At 35.0% G+C, this 26,541-nt stretch overlaps 3 protein-coding genes and 2 long non-coding RNA genes across 5 annotated transcripts in view; 3 read left to right on the forward strand and 2 right to left on the reverse strand.

Moving 5' to 3' along the window:
- LOC117123933 (probable inactive tRNA-specific adenosine deaminase-like protein 3) overlaps positions 1 to 5,354 on the forward strand; it is a 6,873-nt gene extending 1,519 nt beyond the window's left edge. The window contains exons 2-9 of the mRNA XM_033270028.1: positions 870 to 962; positions 1,291 to 1,345; positions 1,559 to 1,638; positions 2,405 to 2,588; positions 2,740 to 2,851; positions 4,006 to 4,159; positions 4,406 to 4,538; positions 4,914 to 5,354. Of these exons, the coding sequence (XP_033125919.1) occupies positions 902 to 962; positions 1,291 to 1,345; positions 1,559 to 1,638; positions 2,405 to 2,588; positions 2,740 to 2,851; positions 4,006 to 4,159; positions 4,406 to 4,538; positions 4,914 to 5,091 (957 nt within the window). The 5' untranslated portion in view covers positions 870 to 901 and the 3' untranslated portion in view covers positions 5,092 to 5,354. The remainder of the gene's footprint in view (positions 1 to 869; positions 963 to 1,290; positions 1,346 to 1,558; positions 1,639 to 2,404; positions 2,589 to 2,739; positions 2,852 to 4,005; positions 4,160 to 4,405; positions 4,539 to 4,913) is intronic.
- An 850-nt stretch (positions 5,355 to 6,204) lies between these two features.
- Positions 6,205 to 7,563, reverse strand: LOC117123897. Its single transcript, XR_004447902.1, has 2 exons — positions 7,357 to 7,563; positions 6,205 to 6,793 (listed from the first exon to the last, which is right to left on the reverse strand). It is a non-coding gene; the product is annotated as an uncharacterized LOC117123897 (long non-coding RNA).
- A 100-nt stretch (positions 7,564 to 7,663) lies between these two features.
- Positions 7,664 to 10,055, reverse strand: LOC117123974. The gene is made up of 4 exons (XM_033270075.1): positions 9,666 to 10,055; positions 8,888 to 8,954; positions 7,880 to 7,935; positions 7,664 to 7,777 (listed from the first exon to the last, which is right to left on the reverse strand). Exons 1-4 carry the CDS (start codon positions 9,927 to 9,929, stop codon positions 7,664 to 7,666), a joined length of 501 nt encoding a protein of 166 aa, XP_033125966.1. The 5' UTR covers positions 9,930 to 10,055.
- A 140-nt stretch (positions 10,056 to 10,195) lies between these two features.
- On the forward strand, positions 10,196 to 15,631 carry LOC117123898. Its single transcript, XR_004447903.1, has 2 exons — positions 10,196 to 10,573; positions 11,793 to 15,631. It is a non-coding gene; the product is annotated as an uncharacterized LOC117123898 (long non-coding RNA).
- Positions 15,632 to 16,615: 984 nt separating this feature from the next.
- The window catches only part of LOC117123975 (radial spoke head 10 homolog B-like), an 11,803-nt gene continuing 1,877 nt past the window's right edge, over positions 16,616 to 26,541 (forward strand). Inside the window, exons 1-14 of the mRNA XM_033270076.1 lie at positions 16,616 to 16,880; positions 17,418 to 17,493; positions 17,742 to 17,810; positions 18,899 to 19,072; positions 20,310 to 20,516; positions 20,711 to 20,887; positions 21,699 to 21,974; positions 22,337 to 22,523; positions 22,849 to 22,960; positions 23,186 to 23,360; positions 23,602 to 23,763; positions 24,155 to 24,322; positions 25,691 to 25,819; positions 26,239 to 26,317. Coding sequence (XP_033125967.1) covers positions 16,651 to 16,880; positions 17,418 to 17,493; positions 17,742 to 17,810; positions 18,899 to 19,072; positions 20,310 to 20,516; positions 20,711 to 20,887; positions 21,699 to 21,974; positions 22,337 to 22,523; positions 22,849 to 22,960; positions 23,186 to 23,360; positions 23,602 to 23,763; positions 24,155 to 24,322; positions 25,691 to 25,819; positions 26,239 to 26,317 — 2,221 coding nt within the window. The 5' untranslated portion in view covers positions 16,616 to 16,650. The remainder of the gene's footprint in view (positions 16,881 to 17,417; positions 17,494 to 17,741; positions 17,811 to 18,898; positions 19,073 to 20,309; positions 20,517 to 20,710; positions 20,888 to 21,698; positions 21,975 to 22,336; positions 22,524 to 22,848; positions 22,961 to 23,185; positions 23,361 to 23,601; positions 23,764 to 24,154; positions 24,323 to 25,690; positions 25,820 to 26,238; positions 26,318 to 26,541) is intronic.

The raw sequence follows: 26,541 nt of genomic DNA on the forward strand, positions 1-26,541 counted from the left end.
GTTCTAAGCTAAAGTAGTAATGCCTAGGCCTAGACTAGCGCCTCGTTTCTAGGCCTACTAGAGGCTACACAATTGGCATAACTAGCATCAATCAATGAATGGTCTACCTACCACTGCCAAAGAGCACTAGCAGCACTCTAGGTGAAGACGGCCAATGCTAGGCCTATATATAGGGGCCTTAGCCTTACACAGGGTCTCACTGTAGGCGTATCCACTGCATCCATCACTTACCATAGAAAAAAAATCGTTTCTTATCATTTATAAGTTATAATGAATAATATATTGAATTATTCATTCATTCTTTATTCAGCCAATGAAATAACATACAATACAATGAAAGGAAATTTAACAAAAACTAAGACATAACCTAAGTTGGCTAGGATTAACTATAGTGTGAAAAACACTCTGGCTCTCAGGCCTGTTAGTCCGGTATTATAATTATTATACTGTATAATTATTATAATTATAATTATTATAGATAGATACTCAGTTTTGTTTTGAGTAGGCCTATTTCATGTTTAGTATTCATCAGCAATTTAAAATGGAAAATTACATCAGCCACAGGCTCATCAGACATCACTTTAATTTAAATCAAATTGTTCTTCGCTTATAGTAAAAGATAAATGATGAGTAGGTGGCCAGTGTTTGCAGTGCTACATTGTCCAACACCCAGAACAATGAGTTTTCCATGAGGATTTGGCTTGGCTATATTGCTCCAGGACAACTTGAATCAGGTTTTTCAGGAACAACTATTTTTTCAACTAATTTAAAATGTGCTTCCAGTAGCTAAAGAAGTTGCAGATATACTTAACATTCATTGCCATCCCTTAAGAACAGAAGTGTAAACCTATTTGATTTTAATTTTTTAGTTATGATGGAGCGTTATTAGTTTAGCAATGAAATGGCTGGAGATAAGATTATTGGAGTGTTGGCAGATTGCTTTCTTGCACCAGTTGAGGCAGGTAAGAAATGTGGATCAAACACTTAAGCCAACTAAAGTATGGAGTATCCCATATTGGACCATTTATCCCCTTCCCAAAAAAAATAGATAAATAAATAAAAGCCCTCCTTCCCCTCCTAGAACAGCAGACTTACCACCCTCTCTTTAAATGTGATTGTGCAACTGGCTTAAATATTAAAAGTTTTTTTTTAATTATCACATCAATTTTTGCCTGTAAATAAGCAATATCTTTGGTCGGTGCTCAAAGCTATAATTAGTTTATTCATTTATTACTTATTAAACTAAACTGATGGTAAATGATTAATTTTTGAAACTTGATTTGTTTACAGTTTCTGTTAATATTGCTGAAGTGAAAGATAGGAAGGAAATTTCTGATCTACTCAGGTACGATATGTAAAATTGGCTTCATCATCATCCATATTGGAGCTGTGTGTTTTTTGGGGGTTTTTTGTATTCAGGTATATGAATAATACAAAGTGGCAAATTTCATCATGTAATGTTTAATGCATAGGGCCTCAATGAATTTACAAATTTATACTATGTTTCTTGCAATTAAAACAGTGAAAGCTAAGATAAAATTATCTGTTCTTTATTCAGAAACCTTGAACAAATGTGTCCACTGGAGAAATTGAAGCACCTGAAAAGGGTTAAATATTCAAAAAGAAATGATGGAACTGGTATGTTAAAAAAATAAATACACACCTACTGTAGTTTAGGAAATTATAAAAAGACAAATACTAAATAGATAATCTTTACCACAAAGTCTAGTGTTGTCCTGGGACGGCAGGGGAGAAGACCTAGCAGGGGTTCCAGGTCATTTTTAGCTATTCTTAACAAATTTCTCAACTCATTCATACCATTTGCAATAGGATTCTACAACTCTATTTATCACCTTTCTCTTTTAACTATATTTATTTACTGTATATGTAGGCCATATCTTTTTCCCATGTTTGTGTTGGTTACTTTTTGCTTTTCTTGTTATATTTTTTATGTTTGTATATACCTGTATTTTTGTATCTGTACAGTATTGAAATGGTTACAACCAATCAGAATTTCCGCATTTTGGACAATAAAATAATCTTGAACCTTTAATAATAATGGTATTACACCAGATAATTTTTTTAAAATGCTTCATTAGACTGATTATAGCCACCTTGGACTGCCCAACAGCAGGCTTGGCCCCCATTGGCCTGGCCACTGAGTATGTTAATAGTTGGCTTTCTACTGATTTACACCTTGGTTATTAGGCTTTCAGCCCTGGCTACCATGTATGTTTTTTTTTAAATATGAATAAAGTATACCGAAATATATAAATTTCTCTTCACTTGCTCGTTTTCTTTTGCAAAATTCTTCCAATGAGTTTAAGAAATGCCACTTGTTTACAATGTTTTCTTCTTAAAACTGATCTTGTATCCTTCATAGTGATTGTTTCTTCCATTACAGATAAATTTGAAATTATCTTGTGTCCAACAGTAAAAGGAGAGAATGTTCTTCAAGATATTTTAAGTAAAAATATATGTCTTCACAAAGCTAGAATTGCCAATGTTCCTGCCAAATTGCCATTCACAAGACATCAATTCAGTGAAGCATCCAAGCTTTGGCCAACAAAATTCCATGAAGATAAAAGGTAAGCAGTAATTTGGTGGCCAAGATTCTGTTTACTACTACTGTAATTTGAAATAAAATAGAATGATAATATGATAAATATAGAATGATTACGTAGACACAGTACCTAGTTATATAGTATATAAATTAATTCTTTTCATACGTTCATTTAGACTAAGTAAGTTAATGGAGGGCACACTATTCCAGAAAGAGGAAGTGGATAGGATATATAGTCACATGGAACAAGCGTTAGATGTTGCTAAAACCAGCCTGCATCCATCACAGGTGAATTACATCTTAATTTATGCTTAAAATACAGTAATTAGTCCTGATTTAAAGCACTAGTAATTATCATCAGCATCTGTTTCTGCCTACCTGGCAGATTCACAGCAGTTAATTTCTCACATTTTCTCTACCATATGATATACGTTTCATGATGGCAATGATTTCATTTGTTTCCTTTAGGTCATCTAAAAACATTACTTTTTCTTCCTCGAGGCCACTTTCCTTCTACTCTTCCTTCAATAATATCTCTCTAAAGACCATCTCCTCTAAGTACATCTGATCCATTTCTTCTTTCTGTCTTTTATAGATACAGTAATCTACAGTAATAAAGTTCTTTTCTCCTTAAAGCCAGTAACTCACTGCAGCCGACGGTCATCGGCTGTCGCGATTCTATAAATAGCAAGCTTTCGAAATGGGCGACGCGAGGAGCTGTGACGGGGAGTTCAGTCAACCATGAACGTCATACTATGCACATCCCATCTCAACATCATGGCTTTTTCGATTTACAGGACGACGTGCTCCCTCGTATTGCGTGATCAATTATGCAGACGCCCCAGCGAGCACGTATTTATAAAACTCGCGTTGCCGTACTCAACACAACGCCAAATCGCTTAAAGCCTGTTGTCAAATCCACGCAACGAACGACTTCCCCATGTATTCGCATGCGCAGTACGGTTTCACGCTCCATTGCCCGTCATAATTGCAATAAATTTCACTAAAAATAACCAAATACATAGGTACGCTACAAGACAGTCCTCTCATTTCCATCCTCCACATACCCATAGTAAACTCAGAAAATCCACAATTTTCTACTCTACTTATTTTATGGAAATCTCTCCCCAACACAATTAAAGATTCAACAAACCTCAACACGGTGAAACTCCTTCTCAGACAATAACTGCAATCTGATTAACTGTACTGTAGTTAAGAGTTTGTATTTATTTTTATTTTCTTGCGGGCCTCATTTGCTTCAAACGTTTCGCTTCTTGAGGACTCGCCACTCCATATTATGTTATTATGTATTATGATGAGTGAAATAAAGAAGAATTATATTAATATTGTTTATACTCTGCTAATTAGATAATTAGCATAGAATGAATGTGTTAATGCCATTTCTCTTCACTTATAACCACTGAATCCTGTTTCAATTGAAGGTTTGTATTGGTGCCTGTATTGTAGATCCAAAGTCAAATGAAGTGGTTGCTTCGGCTTCTGATCATCGGCATGGCCATCCCTTACATCATGCGGTCATGGTGTGCATAGATGAGGTGGCACATGGTCAAGGCACCGGAGCCTTTCAAAAATACAGTAAGAACTCTGATAGATAATAGTTTTGTCTTTTGAAGATAATTTGAGTGATCAAATTGAAAAGAACCAATGGCGATTGTATTTTGTTTGAATCTGTTTACCATGGTGTACCGAAAACCTACAACTGCTATTATCAATTATATTTTTATATGAATATAATTTTCATGTTGTTATATTATTGTTGTTATTTATTACTTTTATAGAAAAGTGATTTAGTTTTAGGAGTTGATCAATATATTTTTACAGGTAAGCATCTAAACTATACAATTGGACCAGGATCTGATGCTAAGCAACCGAAGGACCAATCAGAAGACTCAATAAAAGAAAATTACTTATGCACTGGCTTGGATCTTTACTGCACTAGGGAGCCATGTGTTATGTAAGTTAAAATGTTTCTTTATTAAACTACTAGTTAGTGCTACAGTACTGTACAAGCTAATTTTTTTAAACTGCACTAAGGAGCATTGTGTTATGATAGCCAATCACAGGATGGTGTTATTAAATAGGAGGATGAACCCACCAAACAGCAAAAATAATTAGATGTGTTAAGAAGGCTCATACGGGTCTCACAGAAGCTGCTTCTTCCAACTTGGGACCCTGAAATTAACCAAGACTAAAGTAATTTAATCGATGGCTCATTTCAAATTGATAACTTTCTGGACTATTTTAAAATGACCAATGTTTATATCAAATATCTTCAACTTTTCCAATTGCTATTGGATGAATATATAATTTTATTCTAAATTGCATACAGGTGTGCCATGGCATTGGTCCATTCCAGGATTGGTCGTGTTTTCTACGGTGCGTCAGATCCCTGTGGTGCTCTTGGAACGCAGTACAAGGTTCACACTAAAGAAGGACTCAACCACAATTTTGAGGTTTTTAAAGGTGTTCTCGAAAGCGAATGTATAAGTCTTAATATGAATTCATGACATTACTAATGAATTTTCACCACACATTGTGTACTGTCCAAATTTACTGTCCACTTTAGCTGCAAAAAATGACGATCTTTGGCTTGCATTAGACCGTTGGTTCTTACTAGAGCGATGTGAACCAATTAGCGAAAAGGCAAGAATTTTTTTGTATCTTGTTTAGTGAACCCACCAACTGCAAATATTAATTTAAAATAGAAATAAAATTACGAAAAAGTGGAAATTGCAGAAAAAAAATAAAAGGTTTTCTTTATTTTTTTGTGCCCTCTGCTGCCTTGAAATCTCCAAAGATAAGATATTTATATTTCTTCGTAATTATATAAATTTGAAGCATTTAACCATCCTAATTAACATTCAGCAATAAAATTTTATTTTTATTTTGTCCTCCTCCTGGATGTTTTTGGCAAAACTATATGCTAAATAAGAAAACAAGATTTTATTTTTATTCCGCCCTCCTCCGATGATCTTTAAAAAAAAAGTATGCGAAACAAGGAATATAAAGAGTCTCGCCTCAGCTGTCCGTAGGAACTACAGTTGATTCTTTCTATTGTCGCACCTCTATTTATCCAGCTATAAAAATTACAGTCCTGCTTCTCAACATGTCTGCGTGTCTCTCTATACAGAACAGGTTGCCACATGGTTGCTTAATTTTAAACCCAATTTAAATTAATGGGGCTTCTACATATTGCATGAATTGAAGATATGAACTAACATGGAAAAAAAGTTTTCTAAAACTTGGTCCAGTTAACCTAAGGTTGACGCAAGCAGTTAAGATTCATTGGGTTGGAGTTTGAATCCTATGTTGTCCATTGAATGTGTCTAGATTTGTCTCTCTTCACCCAGGAGTAATGCAGGATATAAACAAATTTGGAATAAAGTTTACCTGACACTGAATTAGCTGCTATATGAGCAGAGTTAAGTTGCAAATGAGCAATTTTATGTGCCTGTTACCAGGGGTAATACAAAAAACAGTATTGTTGTGGAATACTGGTGCTTAACTGTATCAGGACTCTATAATGTTATTACTCCCTTGGTAAATAACTTGTGATCTCTTCAGATTTAATATTTGTGTATGTTGTAGACTAGCGGTATAAAATATACAATATTCAATTATATATTTGTATTATGTTACTTTTATTTTCTTAATAAAATTACACATTTACAAAATATCAATACAGTGGACATGTCTTCATTGTCTGGATAAAATCATCTTTCACTGACATCACTCACAAAAAAATAAAATCACTCCTTTCCTGTAAATCATGATATGGGAATGATTGTGGGAACTTGCGAAAATGAAGATAACAAATTATTTCAAAATATTGACCAACTCAAAAAAGTCTTCTATTTTTTGCTATGCCTTCACATATTTTTGTCATGCTTGATTGATAGTGTATTTTAAACAGATGGTGTATGTCTGCGAAAATCATGACAATGCAACTTCTACGATTTCAGCTCAAAAATGACTAATTTGCAATCTCTTAATAGGATAGACTGGTTTATAGCTTTTGGTCATCACCCTACAACTCTCACTGCTCAAAAGTAAATGGAAGGTGACCTTTCTAGGTCATCTACCAGTTTGGAGAATCAGCTGTTGAAGCACACTGCTCAAAATTTTGTGGAAGTCATAGAGGAATGCTGATCATTGGTTATGGGTTTCAGGATGTTTGCTTTTCTTTCTTTGCCTTCTTATTGGATTCACCTGAAATGAAAATATAAACCAATAAACCATAAATACTTATATAAGTTAATAAACTTTACCAACACATTTTTCAGAATTGAAAACCTGGATTAATATAGACCCATTACATAATTATATTAAACCAAGGAGATACAGGCTGTTTGTACTGTTTTTTTAAAACCAAACTGACCAAGAAAGTCCCATGTGAACACAGCCTTAAAATCAATCCAATTTATTACAGTGTGGAAGCAGTTTGGTGCAGTGGGAATGGGGTTTCAAATCTTCACTTTGCATTTTGCTTATGTCCTTGAGCAAGGTACTTTATCTACTTTGCTTCAGTCTACCAGCAAATTGCTAGGAGTAACCTGTGGTAGACCAGCATCCCACCCAGGAGGAGTGTCACACTCACATCTGCTTCACACTACAGCAACTGGGGATAAGCTCCAGCCCTATGAGTGTGAGCCCTAGTAGCTCAGCAACTATTTACGTTATATTACAGTACTGTATGTAGAAAACACAGGGTTCTGGATTGTAATGGCTAACGTCATTTATAGAATATAATTTATAGAATATATAAGTCTTACCTGTATCAAACATTGCCCCTCTTATCAAACGTTTCGAAGCTTTCACATTTAACTTGGGTGCTGTGGAGTAAAATAATAAAATTTTACATTATTATTATTAATAAAAATTATAATTCTACATTTATGTGACAAATAAAATTATCAAAAAAATTGTGTATCTTTCCATGTCTACTGGAAATCTGATATTGTATGCCTGGGGTTATTATGATGTTGAGAAAAGTGATGGTGTACCAAAATTAATTCATGAGCTTAAGTTATTATTGAACCACTTGGAACAGATTAAAATGGCCCAAAACTGCCAGGTTCTCTATGTTCTGAGACAACTATAAATGATCTCTCTATCTTGACCATCAGTATCATGGACCATAAATAGCAAGTCCCTCTGTTGGACCAAATGCCTGCCCTTGATTCGTATTCTATCCTGCAAAATATGAAAAATAATCTTTTTACAATTTATATTCCACTTAAAAATGTAGCTGATACTAGCAGCTCAGCTGGGACATGAACATCTTGTTTTACTAACCAATTCATGCTTTATGTGATGATTCCTTGGATCAATGCCTTGAACACAAAGGTACACTGTAATAAAGGATAAGATATAATTAAAGCTGATAATATAACAAGCAACATAATACAAGTGGTGTACCTAGGGGAGGTTCCACCCCCCCACCCTTCTTAGACACGCCACTATGTAATAATACCATCAGTATCAACAATTCTTGAAAATATAAAGAAGGCCCTTTCTTGGCCATCATGTTTTTTTAGATAAATCTGATAAAACCAAAAGTAGAGAGATATGAAAATACACACATTAATAATAATAATAATATGCTATTTTAGTCACTAACATTTGTTTCACATAATTTGCATAATTCGAAAAGCATAAAGGTTGAGATAACTTTTAGATTTACAGTGATAATTCAACTTTTCACAAAATGCATTATACATCATACCTTATTATTATATATACTTGACTGACATCCATCAGGCCAAAAAAAAAAATTCTTGTGTTGTCCACGTATTTGGAAAATTCAACAAATGGTAGGTCAGTATAGTAGGAAAAGTTTTTTTTTTTTTAACCAATAATGTTTTTATGCCTAAAAAGTAGAAACTGCACAAAAATACAACATAAGACCATTTTTAAATCTACATTGAAGAGCAAAACGATCACATAACACTGTCACATAACACTGTCACATAACACTGTCACATAACACTGTCACATAACACTGTCACATAACACTGTCACATCGCCTACTATCCAGCAAGATAGGCCTTTTGAGCTCATTAAAACAATATTTTTTGTTGCAGTAAAAAAACCCCTCAATTTCGTACATTTTGGGTTGGTCGGGTGTGGCCAACACAATCATTTTTTATTTGGCCTCATAAGCATTTCAAATACTATTCAACGTCTTGTTATTATATTGTGTGTCAGTCATGATGGCCATATACAGCATTGACAAAGGTATGATCATTTAATAAAAATTGATAGCAACATTTAATAAATAACACATTAGCATTTATTACATACTCCAAAAAATTGAATTGATTGCATATGCATCAACTAGGTCCTTCTTCGCTTTGTCAAGTGAGCTTAGCTGTAGAAATAAAAAACAATTTTTAATTCACTTTTGAAAATGCACACTGCTTTTACATGGTGTGTGACTGTGTGTGTGTGTTAAGATAAAATATTTGAAACATTTTCATCATTAGTACATGACAAAAAGTCCATATAAGGAACCATTACTGTGATTTCTGTCACAACAGAAAAGTAAATAGGCAAAGTTGAAAGCCCTGTTTAATTTTCTGTTGCCATACTACTTCATTAATTTCACTGGGTCCAGGCTTAAAGTAATAAAAACCCAATGGATATTCTTCCCACATGCCATAGTAATGCATTAAGATAGTTAAAGACTGAAGTTTAAGGTTAGGGTCAGGCCAGTTCCACCAATCAACACCTTAGATTTACGTAACCTAAAGTTGTCAAAAGAATATTCACGTCCATAACAACTTTTTAGGGTCATTGTCAACTTGGCCAGAATCTCTACTACATGTACCCTGGCTGGGCCATGGGTATACTGTAGATAAAAACAAAAATAAATTTAAAAAGTCTGCATTTTACAACAAACATACAATAGTTAGGAAAAACACAGATAAATGGCACTGCACCATAAATATTATGAACAATATCAATGATATCTAACTTCAAAGACAGCCACCAACAAGACTAATTAATAATTATTAATTAGGAAGTGATTAGGAATTAGATTACAGTAGTTAGGATTGGAAAAAATAGAATCTGTCATCACCTCTTGACAGCTACCACTGGGTCTGTGTTCTGACTCTGCACCATCATTATTATCTTTACCATCAACGACACTGGTCCTAGGCCTACTGCTGCCAGTCGGCTTACCACCGGCAGGCATTGACTTCGACGGTGATGGAGCGTTCGGTTTGCTGAGACCTCCGTCATCGCCTAGGCCTAGCTGATAGTTTTGAAGAAACATTTCCACGTCTTCAAAAGACTCTTCAAATAATTTAATTAAATTGGCAATTTCCCGTGGATTGTCCATAACTGTCTTTGACTGAACAGAACTCAAAAAGTGGTTTTAATCTATCAAAAACTAAACTCCAAACATACAACCACGAGTTTACTAGTAACTACTGACGTTGAGATAGTTTTATTTATTTTTCCGCTTGAGTAATTATGCTTCGACTAGTCAAAAGATGTTCAGGTTGCGAAAAAACGCGTCATCGATTGTGAAACTGGTCTAACGTTTGAAGATTGATTTGTTGGCACCTATAAGCAGCTCCTTCATTTGCAATGCATGTGGCCCGGGCATGTGGGCAATCAATTCATAAAATAATGTTAATTGATTACTTTTATTTATTTCTTTTTTATTCATATGAAATGAAAATGTAGGCCTCTACTTGGTTTGGGCAACTTCAATGCACTTTGTTTGTTCCGTATGTCGCCGCAAATAAAAATTATAGACACAACACTCGCGAGCAGCCAGCGCAAGCGATGTTTGATCCAACAAAACACAAAGGGAATGATTTGACGTATGCGAGGTAGCTGCTATGGAAGATAAGAGGTCAGATAGTCTAAAACCCGGTTTAATCGGCAGATTCATTCAGAAATTACGATGGCTGTGGTTAAACTACCTTTGTTTTCTTTCTCTCAACATGCTCGAACCGTGGGAACAGGCTGTATTTAGTATCCTTTTTTAGTGTTTTGTTGAGTTTTAGGTTAGGCCATGGCCACAGCGCAGACAGGGCGAGGCGATGTGGCAAGTGGCATGATTTTGCCATGCGATCAGGGGATGGCCAGATTGTGGTCAGAGCAGTTTCAGAGATTTAAATTGATAAATTGATTCCCATCTTGTTTGTTCACTACCGAGGCTTTATGCTGGGGCGGAATCGATGCAGGGGGTACAGACGGTGCGATGGCACCCCCTAAATTGTATTGTTGATACGAATTACCGGTGGTAAGATTTTTTAATTAATTAAGGTATGAGAGTGCGATTTCCGGGTGCACTGTAAGTGACCTAACCTAGGCCTGGAGAGAGGTTCATATTCTCAAAATTTTCTCAGGTGGTAATTTTGCATCCACCCCAGTTATATCTAGTTTGACATGACTGTCTACAGATATATGCCACTTTTACTATTTTATATCAGGGACGAGTGAATTAGTAATAGTATAATTTGTCGTTCCTTGTAAATAAGACCAAGACTAAATACTGTAGCAGAGTACTTGCAATGGTCTATGCACAAGCGAATCGTTAAACAGGGTGGGTGATTGACAGGCCCCCATCCAAGACCTACCTTAGAGAGTGGTTTTTGAGCATACATTATGATTTCCAGTTGAGGACACTTTTTTCACGCTTGCAGATTTTTTCTGTAATTGATTATAATTTTTAATTAATAGTAGGCCTCATCATTTTTAATATTTTATTCTTTTGCAGCTCGTTAAGGCCTGTATTGTACAGCTTCTAAAACGAGGATGTGCTTAAATTGCCAACAGACGGCTATGTGCTATTGCAATAAAATGCTATTTGCATGCAAATATTTACAAAAAAATTATGCTTATTTACAGGGCCTCAATGGCACCCCTGGAGTGCTCTGTGATTTGAAGTGTATTATATTCTCCGGAAGTGCTTCCCCACCTTTCAGGGTTCTTGGGAAGAAGCTGAATTTGTAGGTGTTGCAATTGGTGCTTAGTCAATGCATCAATGTTTATGCTATAAGGCCCTGTCCTGACTATGAAATTTTAGTTAATAAAAAAACTTGTAACATGCCTAAATATGGTCATGATGACTAATCACATGACCAGCCACATCATGGGCATACCTGTACAACAGTTTTTTTGTTAAAGAGAATTTGATAATCTGGACAGGCCATAATACTACTGGTCTATCCTTAACATTTTGTTTTAGATATTGTAATAGTCCTTGTACTGATGATGGCAACTTATTCAGCATTTCTTTTCATGCCTGGTCACTTCCAGATGCTCACAAGGAATTGGGGTTATATAGCAAATTAGAACTTCCATAATTCCTCAGAGAAAATTTACAGTACCATTCAACAGTCTTCCAACTTTCACACAATTGATATCCAAGAAGCTGATTTTTTTTCCACCAGTGAGGCTCGTCTTGGTGTTTGAAACCTAAGTTTTGTGGAGCTTGAGTATCAAAGTAATGATTGAACCTGTAACCAAGGAACATGAAGATAAGCACCGAGCCACACCATCACTCTGAATTGTATATATCAAGTTTTATGTGAGAGCTAAAAATATGTTTACCATGCCATTGAAGGGGTAATACTTAATTGACAGACGAATGGACTTACACAGAAATGTTTCCATAAAGGACGTTTTTTGTTTTTTTTTGTTTTGTTTCGTGAAAGAAAAAAATAAGGTTGGTGTATTATGTAAAAATGCTGATGGTGAAGTTTAAGAAACATAATGTTTTTTTTATTTGGCCTTTCTGTTATTCTTCTTAATTCTAACTTCTATTTTTAACATAGAATTTGTTAAAAAATGAAAACACATAAATTGTACTACCAATGAGAAACAAAACAGTAAATAATATTGTATATTTTGCTTTTGTATTCAAGGTATTTGTAATATAAGCAATACCTTAGAAAATGTTAATGAATTTTGCAGTTTAATATGTCATTAAAATGTTATATGAATGTTATTGCATCATCAACAATGAAACCAGATTCAAGGGTGGGGTGAAGTTCCACATGTCAGACAAAAATGCATCTTCTGCTCTCGGATGTCAACCAAAATATGTTAATTTTCCAATCCAACCTAAATTATTGTGATTACAATTTCTTTATTGTGGTTTACAATTGTTACCACCATTCTAAAAACCAAAATGTCTTTCCCATTATCATCAGTGGTTTCACCCCTGAAACCTAACCGTGGACCCTTAAATTGGTAATTTGCTTGAAAAAATACTGTGCGGTTATTGACTACCTATTAAAATATTCTCTCAGTGAAATATAAATGTACCAAATTCACTTGCCCATTGTCTCCAGCAATATCTTTTTTTTTTTATAGACTGATAGATAATACCAAATTGACCCAATAAAATATGTTGATAACGAATGTGTGCTTCACGTTGCAGTAATTGCTATCATTACCAAATCACATCAGTACTTGAAGATATTAAATTCCATATAGTGTGTGTGTCTGAAACAGCTATTAGCCTTTGAAGGTCACTGACATATCTATGAGGCCCTCCAAAAAATGTATGTTCCCTTCCCCACCCCCTTTTGAAAATGGAGATGTACCTAGCAAAAAAAGTATGCTGAAGTACTCAAACATCACATCATATCACCTTATTTGCCAGCTAATTCCCCCTCATTTAATTATGGCACCCCCACTTAACCTTTACATCAGATGTATGCTGTAATTGTTGACGTGAATGAGCACTAATGGAACTTTTCAAAAATGATCAAAAATCTATTACTAACAAATTGTATTAAACAAATCAATTCTTGATTCAATATATTTTTTCTATTTATTTTTCCCATTTATGTGCCGTTATGACTATAATTCCACAGCACAGACATTCCCAAGGTTGTTTTATTTGTAACAAACTTAAGATTTTACAGTAACTTTCTCACTTTTTAAATTCTTATAGAGTATTATCGCATGGCGGTGTGCTAATCTAAACTGTATTAATATTTATTATATTCTTTAATTAGATTTAAGAAGATAGGAGTACCAGTATGTTCTAAAAAAGACGCAGTTATCGGTGCAGTAATGTACATGAGTACAATGCATGCATACAGCACATGCATTACAATGCATGCATGCTTAGGCCATGAAGATACAACTAAAATACAGTACTGTATATTATTAACTATCTTCCTCAAACTGTCATTGAGGATTGCTATTGTGTCGCTTGGTTTAATGGTATTTACACAAAGATAAATGCTTGTCTAGCACTCGATAGGTAAACAAATCTTGAGTCAGGAATATAATGAACTGTGAATTTATCAAGTACAAATATTTGCTATTGCCATACAAACTGTGTCAGTGGGTCTGTATGTTCCTATCTTTTTCTATGTAATAGTGTGTGCTATATCTAATTTCTCGTTAGAGTTACTGTTATACAGTATATTATCTACAGTTAGTCTGTAAACTGACCACAATGGCAAGTATAAAGGAGCGAACAGGAACAGACCAGCATTTTTTGTACTTGAAGACTGCAGTCCTGCTCTTCAGTTTTTTCCCATTTTTCCCTTTGTATAATTATACCTTTGTGTACATTATTGATTGCATTGCATGTCATCTGTACAGTATAATAATTAGGAACAATATTTTACTCATTATATAGGTAATATGGAAATTTTTCATTTAAATACAACTTTTAGACATTGAACCTCATAATATAGATCTTACAAATTCTAGAACTGAATTTTTGATTTGTGTTTTCAAAGCTGTCTATGTTGTGTCATTAGATGTGATACTGGTACATGTATACTGTATTGCATTTGATTTTTAAAAGCAAAAACGATTGTAATGACTTTAAGCAAGTTAATAGGAAAACTTAAATTTGTTAAAATAGTATATTTTGTATGTGTGTATTATCATCATCAGTACGCTGCATCATCGTTTGACACTTTTTACTAACGTATTTATATATGAAAAATGTTTATAAAAAAACATTCTATTATTATAACATTATTAATTATCATTTAAAGTCTGTGTTAAGCTTAAAAAAATCAATATTTGAATTGCCTGCTTTGTATAAAGTTTTGTTTCAAATTTAGAATGATAATATTTCCTTAAAATTTCAAGACATAAATAAAACCATATTTGTGTGTAACACCCTTTAATTTGCTGGTAATACCTGTAAATTTAAAGATTAGATCTGTTTATCTACAACATAATCATTTGTACCGCTCTATTTTCAATGGATTCATAACGCCTAGTGTCAAGTTCAGTGTACAAACAAAAGTGAAAATGATTGATGTAAAGCAGTGAGATTAATTGTTTTGATCTATGTTTCATTTGAAGTCAATAACTTATTTAATCTATTTACATAATTTCATATTTTAAGCTTTATCCAGATTTTATTAGAAAATTTATATTTAATAATTTGTGAATAATAATACTTATTATTCTTGGACTTACTAAATATTCATGATGTTGGTAATGTAATATGAATATTCATAATGTTAGCAATGTAGTGTATGCATTGTGTTGGCAAAATATCATGAATATTTATAAGTTTGTTGAGGAACAAAAGCAGTTTTCTTGCCATATTGTAGTTTTTGGCTGATTTTTTTTTGTGTGTGTCTATGCAGCATTTAATTTACATAAATTTACATTTCCTTCATAAGGAACGAAACTCAACGAGTTGACCTTGTTAAGTGAGATATATTTATAGGAACTTTATAGGAAGTGAATATTTTATCAATATTATTGTACAATTCCTTTTATGTGAATACTGTATGCCATCTTCAGACATAAAAATGAAAATAATTTTCAATTACACGTTTCCCTCTAATTGAAGACCACTTTTGGGACCAGAGTTTCCTTCCATAATTTTTAGCATCTTTGTTCTCCAATTAGAATAATGTAAAAATAAAAGATATTTGTTAATTATGAAACCACAGAAAATTAGAGGGAGACCTGTATTTATCATTAATTAATTTTAAGGTATTTTTAATGGTTCAGATGAATTTAACTTGGTAAGATATGGCATCAACAGGTGGTTATACAAAATAAACAAAAATAAAAAATATCCAGTTATTATGGATTGAGTTCGTTTTTGTTTTGTCTAGGTTACTATTTAATTATTTCTTTATTTCTCTGATCTCTTTAAGAATGTTTATTTGGTTCGATCTTGTATTGAATGTATTGACAAAAAACTTACCAACTCAAATGGCCTTTCTAGAAACGAGAATAGTGATGGATCCAAGGGGTAAAAATGAAGAGAAAAGCGCCTCTGAACCACGGCAGTTGCTGTAAAATATAACCAAGTGTGAAATTTAAATAAAAGATGAAAATATAATGGATATAATGACCCAGTTGAATCTATTGTGGATGGAAACTATAAAACGCAAAGCCTAGCAATAAACTTCTATTTCTATCTGTAGAGATGAGCTTAGCTCTGGTGGTAGCCACTGTGTGTGCGCTGAACCGTGGAGATCTCTAGGTCCTCGGTTCAATTCCCATCGCTGCCTCAGCTGGAGGGCTGAAATACAAGTTACAATACATTTTCTGATAAGCTTTACAAAACATTAAAAAATAATTTCCCCCTCTAAATCCGCCATTTATTTTACTTCAATTCCTCATTTTATTATTTTATTATTATGTTTTGAATGATGTGAACATAAAACTAAGCGTCTCCGGCTGTTACCAACAGTCACCGACCACGCCCATACGCAATTAAGCACAATGACCATGTGTTCGCTTACCTTTACCTCTATTATTACTTAATGAAATGAGAGATAGGCCTATATTCATTTTTCATTTCGGTATTTTTACTATAATTATGTATGCACATTAGCTGTCCGTCTAAACCCGTTATAATCAGGATTGAAAATGATTTGGATGGACACCAAACCATTGAAAAACGAATTTAAGCAATTTGACGGAACTTCGTTAGATTTGTGACTTTCTCCTTTGGGATTTATTTTATAATTATTATAATGTGGGATGTAATATTTATAGATGATTGATAAACGTATGGGAAAAAGATTACTGAGGCCTTGGCAACTGTTGCTAATGACAACTTTGAATTTGAGGGCGCTGCAATTATTGTGGGGAAAATGGCATCAAAGTCGAAAAGCAAAGAGAAGAAAAACGCTAAAAAAGACAAACCTGTCGTTATAGAAGAACCTCCTGCACCACCAGAGGAGAAACTTGAAGAGATAAAGGATGAAAAAATAGAAGATAAGCCCGAAGATGACACTACTACTGTAGAACAGGAACCTCCGAAAGAACCAACCCCGTCGCCCGAAGTCGAGGAGCCTTCGTTATGCGAGCTCATTGTAGAATGGTAAGGCCTTATCTACGGGGTTAGGTAGGTATATAGGCCTAGCCTGCGGCCTAGCTAGGTAGGAGTGGTGGGTGGTTGGGGCGGGGCAGAAGGGGGATATCCTAGGACTAGTAAGGAGGGGTGGTGGGGTAGTCTATCTGTATGTAGCATTTGAAAGGCCTGCCAAAGTTATAAAAATAAATATTTATTAACTTTATAGAATCGATCACTAGGCCTAACGTGTCGTCTATAGAGGAGCTAACATAATAAATAAGTATCTCCACTTACCGTGGTAGGTAACAAACTGGTCCTACGGACACTTAAGAATGAGAAATATATAACTGGTCTATCTTAGTGTATCGACTATCAAAGTGCCCATATCGGCAGTATTTGAAGTTAGTACGCACTAGTGTTCTACGCTACACGCTGATGATGATTATAGAAGTTCATCAGCGTGAACACCAGTGCGTACTTAACGACATCCAAATAGCAACAAGCGCTACAACTTATTAAACTTAACTGCTGAGACTCGTTCATTGTTTATTTTCATTTTATCAGTTTTGAAGGTGAAGTTATGCGTGGACTGTTTGAGGGAGATGGCTCAGCGTACTTTTATGGAGGTCATGTTTATCGAGTAAGCGACATCATATTAATACCTTGTTTCTCCTCTTGACTACATACACAACTAGGGTTATTAAGCCAAATTTAAAGATAAGAAACCCAGGCATTGGGGATATTATATAATAACAATTGGAAAAGCTTTAAATTAAATGATTAAATTTAAACACTGAATAACTCATTTTAAAAAATAAATTGTGGTATAAAGATTTCATCTTCATTAATTAAAATTATTAAATTTCATTATTTGTGGTTGTTTTTCAGGGTCAGTTCTTCCAAGGTTTAATGCATGGCCAAGGTGTTTACACATGGGCTGATGGAGTCAAATATGAGGTACTGTACACAGATCTTGAAGATTATAAACACATCTTAAAAACTATGGCAAGACAAGCACCAGTATAAGGCCAAAAAAATTGTTTATTTTGCCCTCCTCCACCCGCCCCTAACTCACTGAAAAAAAAAAGGGGTGGAAAAACAAAAAACTTAAAAAAAAATTTTTTTTTTTTAGTTTTTTCTTTACAAATTATAAAAAAGTGAGTTTATCTTTATTTTTTGCCAGATGCCCTACAAGTTAGTCTATAAAGTTGTCTGTTGTAATATATTGCCATTCTTTTCAAAAACAGTATATTGTATTTACATAAATAAGATATAATAGACCGAATTATCTTTTTCACACAATAATAAGCCTCTGCTCGAATCAATTTTGACAGTTTTTAAACTTACTTATTTGTACATTTTATCGTAAAATAAATTATCGAAAAGATAGAAAACATGTTTGCATAGCCTCGTCGCATGAACACGGGCCTAGTCCTAGACTAGGGAGTCATACAAACAACATTCTTCTGTTTCACCAGCCATCGTAGTCACAAGAAATGTCTTATCCCACAATTTAGCAATTTAAGTTTGTCCAATAGTTTAAATATTTCATAGTGAAATTGCAACAGAGTGACTTGGTGGCAGTATTTAAGCTGAATGTGTACCTCTAAATTAACAGCGATCTCCTTAGTCGGTGCTGGATGTGGAAAGTCCCGCGAGCAATTGGCCTAGGCCCCCTAGAAGGCCTCTCAAAACTCTTTGTATTATTTTTAGTCTGAATGAAAATGTAAATTAAATCAACCTTAGTCTCATGAATCTATGAATCATTAAAAATGTATATATAAAATGTATCTTCTTTGCTAGCTTCATTACATTTTAGACGATTTAATATACAGTATACCACAAAGTTGACTCCGCTCAATGCATTGGAGTCGCTCTTTTGGCTTTTGTAGACTTTTATACCCACTTGCAGATATTGTGATGACGTCATCTTTGGTGACTAATTCAGTCTATCACATACAGATATTATGAAAAATTGTTTCATTTGTTCATTCACAAGCTGGAATAATGCATAAAATAATTTTATGCTGGTTTTCTTCTTCTAGGGCGACTTCCATGAGAACTCTGTCACTGGGAAGGGAATGTACACATGGCCAGATGGAAGTAGCTATGAAGGAGATGTCCTGAATGGCAAACGGCACGGACATGGTACCTTCCGAAGCATATCGTCACCATCCTCTTACACTGGCAACTGGGTCCATGGCAAAAGGGAAGGAGCAGTAAGTAGCTTAATAGTTTTCTTCCTTTTATCTTTATATACAGATAAACCTTCAAGGATAACTTACTACTCTGCTAAATTCCACCCCTTTGATGTTATTGCTGAGGGCCTACAAAACAACTGGCAGCTTTGAAGTGCAGCCCATGAAATATGAAAAAAATTAGGTTGGCAAAAATTTGCCGACCTTAAATTCTCCAAGATTGGCAGTCTCGGCAATTTTCAATACCTAGACCTAAACTACAATTTTCCGAACGCTCGACTTTACATCATCATCTACAGATCATGATTTTGTCAATAATCTCTATTAAATCAATATATTGTTGGTGAAAAAATGGTTGTTGTATTATTTTAATAGTGTAGTATAATACATGTTTTACATTAGAAAATCGCTGAAGAAATGTCGTTTTAGCGTTCGTTTTAGTGTTATCTTTAGCATGGGAAATATCACTTTCATAAAAGCTACTATCATATTATCACAGGCTGTGTGCTTCAAAACTGCCCATGCATGTCAATGCGCATGCCCAGAACGACCTATCTGGGATTTTCCACACACGTACACATGTACATGACAGCAGTGAAGTCAGGGATCGTGTTTGTGATTTAATTTGGTTGTTTTAGATAATAAATAACATTTTAAGTATGATAATAATACTATACAATGAAGACAAATAATGGATTTAGATAAGCATTACCATCTACGCAGCCCAGGTGGCTTCAATTGGTTCATTTGGCTATGTTTAAGGCCTTGGCTGGCTAAGGTCACCCCTACTGTACCTAGCCTATGAAATGACTAGGCGTAGCTAGGCGAGAAAGACAAGATGATTCTGCACATTAAAAATAATACTGTACAAACAAATCTGTTTAAAAACAACCAATTTTCTTGGTTTGACGACGTACATGAAATTTATTTTCTGCTGTAGCCTGTTTCAGACAAAGTTTTGACTTTCCAAGCAGTTTTTGAAATTCATGGGCTGAAAGTGTATTATAAACATACTATAAACTTGTTTGTTGTGGACCTGTGCCTATTTCTGGCCCATCCTATTGAATGGAACATTCTGATTGGTCAGTAGTTAAGCTTGATTGACACTTCAATATAATTCATACTTCTGGTTGGAGAGACACAATGATGATCTAGTCAAACACTTGCTCTTTGAATCAGATACCCAAAAGCCATGCCCCTGTTCCACATACTTCCATGAATATGCAAATATATATTTCAATTCTGTTATTAACATCAGGGAATTATACGCTACGACACAGATGGAATGTCTTTCTACGAAGGGGACTGGGTTGACAACAAGCGCCATGGTTTCGGAGTGCGTCGTTATCACTCGGGCAACGTCTATGAAGGGGAATGGGTGAACAACAAGCGACATGGAACAGGTTTGATGCGTTGGGTAGATGTGGACCAGAGTTATAATGGACAGTGGTACCAGGGCATACAGGTATTATACAGTATTGATAATTTTTTGGAGTTGGTCCAAGACAAAATTGGTCGAGGCACGTGCCCATCCCCTATTGGATCCACTCCTGTTCTGTGGATATCTATGTTATTGTTACTATTGTTGTTATGGTTATTATTTTTTATTAAATTGTCAATAGTAATTTCTCACAATGTATTTTGCAATGTTCGTTGTAGCATGGCAAAGGTGATCACAGCTGGTTTTTGAAACGACTTCCTGGTTCTCAGTATCCCTTACGTAACCAGTATGAAGGAGAGTTTGTTTATGGGAAACGGCATGGTTACGGGCACTTCTACTATGCCAATGGAGCTAAGTATGACGGAGAGTGGGAGAACAACATGAAGAATGGAAGAGTAAGTATCACTTAATTTTAAAAGATGATCTCATACTAGAAAATATAAATACATTAGTGAAACAGTAAATAGCACATTTTAAAGGCAAACATCTTAAAAGCAGCTTAGCTCTGTGAAAGCAGCTAAACTGGTGTAGCCACTGTGTGTGCTGAACTATGGAGATCTCTTGGTCCCCAGTTCAATTCCCATCGATGCTCTCCTTGTGTTTCAGTGGGAGGGCTGAAGTGCAAGTTACGATAAATGCACTGTCTTTCGGATGAGATGTTTAAAAGGGAACTAGAAAGATGATATTTTTATGTAGTTACTACAATTTACCCCTTTAGCAGCATGACATCAGTGTTAGGTACTGTAACCAAAAATAGCGGCGCTGACGTTACGCTGCTAAAGGGGCAGAATGGTAATGGCCTTTAACTTCATAAAAAATTGCCAAAAAATGATTTTAATTTTGATTCCATTACTCGTGACATATCAAAAATCCCTTCTAGAAAATAAAATCATCTTTCTAGTTCCCTTTTAAGCCTCTGGTCCTGTGTGCATTATGGCATATGTGCATCTTAAAGAATGCAGTACACTCTTTCTGATAAGAGTAGGGGATTGTCTCCCGGTGTACTGCCCAATTACCACCAGAAGGACCCCACTGGTAATAAGCCTTCAGACTTTCGTGGGTTATCCTTGGTGTTTACAATAAATATATCCATCTATCCATCCATCCACTAAGCTTCAGGTGCACTCGCATAATAGATACTAGTTGAGGGATACTTCAGTAGCTTCATTAAATGTAACATTTTGCATTTTATTTTTTTTCCTTCAGGGTGTTTTCACCTTAAAAAATGGTCGAGTATTTGAAGGCATCTTCCATGATGACAGAATGGTTGAGTATCCAGATTTTTCAATGGATGGCACAAACACACCAGACATCACCACCATACGCACCAGGACACCAGATCCGCTAGGCCCAGCAAACATTGGGGATGGCACCTCCAGAAGCTTTGAGAGTCGTAACACCTTAGGACCCAGTTTAACGCTTGACATTGACCATCTTCTGAACCAGTTTGATGACAGTGACAGGGAGGAAGAGTTACAGCAGGTACTTTTTATAATCAAGTCTTATTAGTGACAATACCTGTGATCTGCCCATATATGGGCAATTCCATGGTAACAAAATTACAAATCACAACAATTTTAGAAGACTAGGGTGTGTCTTGGATGATAACTTTTATAGGTGTAAGTAGTACATAGACCTACTAATGTCAAACTATAGTACTAGAAAAGAAAAACAACCAAAATTTTTGAATGATGGAACGAAATATTGGAGTGTGTCTATGACATGTGGTTGTTATAGCGTCTACATCAATGTTTACTTCTTCTAATACTTGCATCATCCAAAAAAAGATTAAGTATCTCTGAAGGTTGAAATGTTTGTCATACTGCTCAATGTCTCTTCCACAGGTCATGTTTGTGACCCTTCGCCATATCACACACCTGCGTAAAGTTTATAGTTATTACAGCAGCTTGGGTCACGACACTGCTACGGACAATACCTTCATTATGACTCGACTCCAGTTTTGGCGGTTCTTAAAGGATTGCCAATTTCATTGCAGTGGAATCACTCTTATGGAGATGGACAGGCTTCTTGGTAAGAGTTATCAAATACTCAGTAGTTAATAATCAGTTAACTCCATTGTATGATATTGATAGGGATAATGATGATGTGGTGAGACTAATGATGATTGTGGTAAAAGGGATTGTAAGTTTCGTAATAACAGAAGTGTTGATAATGATTGTTATGATGATTTTGATGATGAATAATTATGGTATTAATAATGATGATACTGTTGTTGATGAGAGTTGCGATGGTGATGGTGATGTGCTGATAATAATTTTAATGATGAATAATGACAGTGTTAATGGTAACGATAATGATGATAGTCTCTAAGTAATTGAATATCTTATTTTTACAGCTAATGACAAGACTGCTACTGATATCCACTCACCGTTGGATAAACTGCTTTTAAGAGAATTTCTGAACCATGTCATCACATTGTCATACCACATGTACGAAGAAGAGCATAGGTGAGTGACCTCAAGTGACGTGAAGGTATTAAGAGTAAAATTAAATTGAAAAACAAAGAATTCAAATACTAGATTGTATTTTAATGTTTGTTTTTTGATCTGCTGGTATGATATATTGTATGCTTGATTTTAGAAGTCATCTTTACAGTATATTGATTTTTTTTAATGGTAACCCACAGTCAGATCTAAATTTATTTCCTATTATTTTAATTCCTGTTGATTTAGTGGGAAAGGAACTGTTGTTTCGTGGTGCTTCTCGAAGGTGATAACCGAGAACATAGTACTTTATTCATGTGATGTACAGGGGCGGTTCTTGTGTGAACCACGTTATGCTGTAAATGCCCTTGGCTACCTCGAGAGAACGTTGGAACTCTATTATGCCATCTGCAATCCAAGAAAGGTATGATTATTGATAAACTTTTTTAACAAGTTTCACCCCAATCGGTGGGGCATCATCAATTGTAGTCACTTTTTTGAGTAATGATACATTTTTATTCACAAAATTTCGCAACTGGTGAAGCCCAATTGATTGGAGTAAAGCATGTTAATAAAAATATATCAATAAAATATGGCTACCAATTGATTTTTTATTTACCAATTCTTTTTGTCTTTTTCATTTAATACTTGTTGTCATTCTGTAGGCAAGTCCATGTGACTTATCACTGACAATGAGGGAGTTCCTCTTCATGCTCAATGACTACAAGCTTATCAATGATAGATTGTCACCACAAATGATTATCCAGATCTTAGCCTGTGATGATCCAGCAGCTTATGATTCTGTTGACTACAATCTGGAATTGGAGGTAATATCTGTGATTATATATTTGCAATGTATTTAGGTGATGATGATCCACTATATCACTTACAATAAACAATTGCAAATGTTTCTAAAAAACTGCAGTAGGACCTACTATCATTTGCAGCACTACCTCTGCAGCCTCACCCCTGCAGCCCTTGCAGTCCCTTCCCTTGAGCAATTCCCACTTTGAGGTAGCCCACCTCCGAATTTGCTGTTATCAAAATCTAGATCTGTCCCTAAATCACATTTAATTTTCATTCTTATTTATTGAACTTTATTTCACACTTAATAAAATTATTATAAATACCTTACAGATACTCAATAACTTATCAATAAAACAACTCTGCAAATAACAAATATTTTTTATAACATAAAGTTTCAATTTTGAAATTCAGATGACGTTTTTAGAGTTCTTTGAAGCATTGATTGGTTGCGCCGTGGTTTTTGTTACCGAGGAGATTGTAAAAGACCCAACGACTCCACGGCCAAGCACCACCATCTCAAATGCAGCTCAGAGCAGCTATGCCACCTCCACTCCCGCCTCAGCTTCAAGAGCGAGTCAGGTAAATAATTTAAAAAAAAAACAACAAATTCTCTTTGATCAGTAGTAGAGGTGCATGTTGAGAAAACTTTGTGTGAACAATGACTCTCTGTAAATACAGGTAGCAAGTACCTTAATGTGTATTATTAGTGGAGCTGTGGTTTTGTGGTTAAGGTGCCTATTCTTGAATCTGAAGTTCTTAGGTCAAATCCTGTAGATATACATGTAAAGCTGTGCACACACTGCGCACAATGGTCGTTGGCTGACACGATACCATGGAGAATGCTGTGCTAGAATGTGTGCGCAACGGATTGTTTTTAACACTCTGCCCACCAGGGGTTTGAAAAAGTAGTATCAGCCACCGCTAAACTTTTTAGCGAATTTTAACACTTTTCCGAAGCTCGTTGAAAGTGTGTATGTGATCAGATTGACATGTAGTGAATACTACAAGAACTACACACATTTTAGCTGTACAATGGTACCAAACACTTTAATTTAATCACAACTTGTGACCCGTAACAATAAAATAAAAATGAATCACTTTTGGAGATTTATGCAATTTCGCACTACAAGATAATCGCAATTTTGTGAAAGTAAGTAGCTAATGTAAACAAACAAATAGTGAAATACTTACAGTCCAAACTGATTATAGTGTTCAAATTGTTAGTACATGTCGGTAATTACCCCGTCTATTAGATTCCGTAAAAAAACCTGAGACATGGAGATGTCTGTATTTGGCGGTCAAGCGTTGCACTACCAAACATGGAGATCACCGTGTTTGGCGGGCAGAGTGTTAATGACGATCCATTTAGGCTGCCATCGACAATCAGTAAACGGTGTTGTAAAAAGCAGTGAGTGCCCAGCTTAATGAGACGATGATTAGACTTTATCTGATGAAGTACAACATTGTCCAACTTTTAACACACATCAGAAAGACATAATTTGTTTCATCAGGTGTGTCTGAAGCAAGTACTGTGTATAAAGACTTGGTTTATGTGCGGCATCTTTAAGATATGTATGTTTGTCTTTTGAATGGAATGACTACATAGACAATGATTAAGTTTGGTATTGACATTACTTGACCCACATACAAATCTAAATAATTTTTTCAAAATTGTTTGATTAGACATTGTCTGTTGAGACAGGCAAAAAATCGGATTCTGTACATGCTGCTTTAAGGCTCCATCAACATCTATCAAGTTTTATGTGACAAGTTTATGTGGGCTGCCCATATATGGCCATGATGTTGTCATATCAGATCCTTATATGGGCATGCTGATATCACATACTCATATTTTGGCAAATCATAGGTATACCACGTTCAATTTGATGCTGCGGATGAACTCAATAATATCGTGTTTAATTATCTATTTGCGGTTGATATATTTAGCTGGAAGATGATGAGCAAGGAATAACTGGAGTAAATTCCCCACCTCACAGTAGTATGTCACCCCCTATGTCACCAGCACAAAGAGTTGCATCATCAACTGAAGAACTCGCCCAAAAAGGATCTAGTGAGGTACAGTATACTGTGTTCTATATTAATACTCATGCAAATTTTTTGCTACATTCATGAATAATTAAATCATATATGAATAACAAAGTAAGTGTAGATTACTACAAATTTATTATTTAGTTCATTATTAGGCTGTCTTTTGAAAATGTGATTTTGAGGTTTTAATAGCTGAGAGAGGTTATTCCATATTTTTACACCTTGGTATGTTATACATTGTTGACGTATTTGAGTTCTTAAATTAATACGAAGCTGATTTTTATTTCTGGTATGGAAGGTGTGGTGTGATTCAACAAGTTGATTAACTGTCAAAGATATACATATTATTCGATTAGCTCATTGATTAACACTGACGTGTAAATGATTTGATCATTGATTATTGAATCCTTCTACATGTTTTAATAAGATGTGTTTTTGTTCTCTAGAAACTAGGATCTTTTGTCTTAAGCCCTCGGACAGAAGCAGGTCAGGAGAGTGGGTTGGACATTAAACATTCCAAATTAGGTAAACATATTTTCATATTATTATTGTAGATATCATCGCTACCACTGCCCAGTGGTGGTGCTAGTGAAGAGCCTTTAGGGCCAGGGTTCCCTGTCAGGAAGAGCTGTTCCCCCTGCCAGGGAGGAAAAATATTCCTATGTAATTTTTACAATTGTTAAAAAAAGTAAGCCTTTCGAATCCTTACATTTTTTGAGCTTCTGATGGGGTTCTGGTGGGGTTGTGGG

Source organism: Anneissia japonica, unplaced genomic scaffold (genome assembly GCF_011630105.1).
Source record: "Anneissia japonica isolate Jap-2015-1 unplaced genomic scaffold, ASM1163010v1 scaffold287736_len1891122_cov214, whole genome shotgun sequence".
Taxonomy (NCBI): Eukaryota; Metazoa; Echinodermata; class Crinoidea; order Comatulida; family Comatulidae; genus Anneissia; species Anneissia japonica.

Coding starts and splice junctions, on each gene's coding strand:
- LOC117123974 (XM_033270075.1), bottom strand. CDS start 9,929: ATGGACAATCCACGGGAAATTGCCAATTTAATTAAATTATTTGAAGAG. Junction 8,955..9,665: donor CCAGTGGTAGCTGTCAAGAG/GTGATGACAGAT, acceptor TTATTTCTACAG/CTAAGCTCACTTGACAAAGC. Junction 7,936..8,887: donor AATCAATTCAATTTTTTGGA/GTATGTAATAAA, acceptor CCTTTATTACAG/TGTACCTTTGTGTTCAAGGC.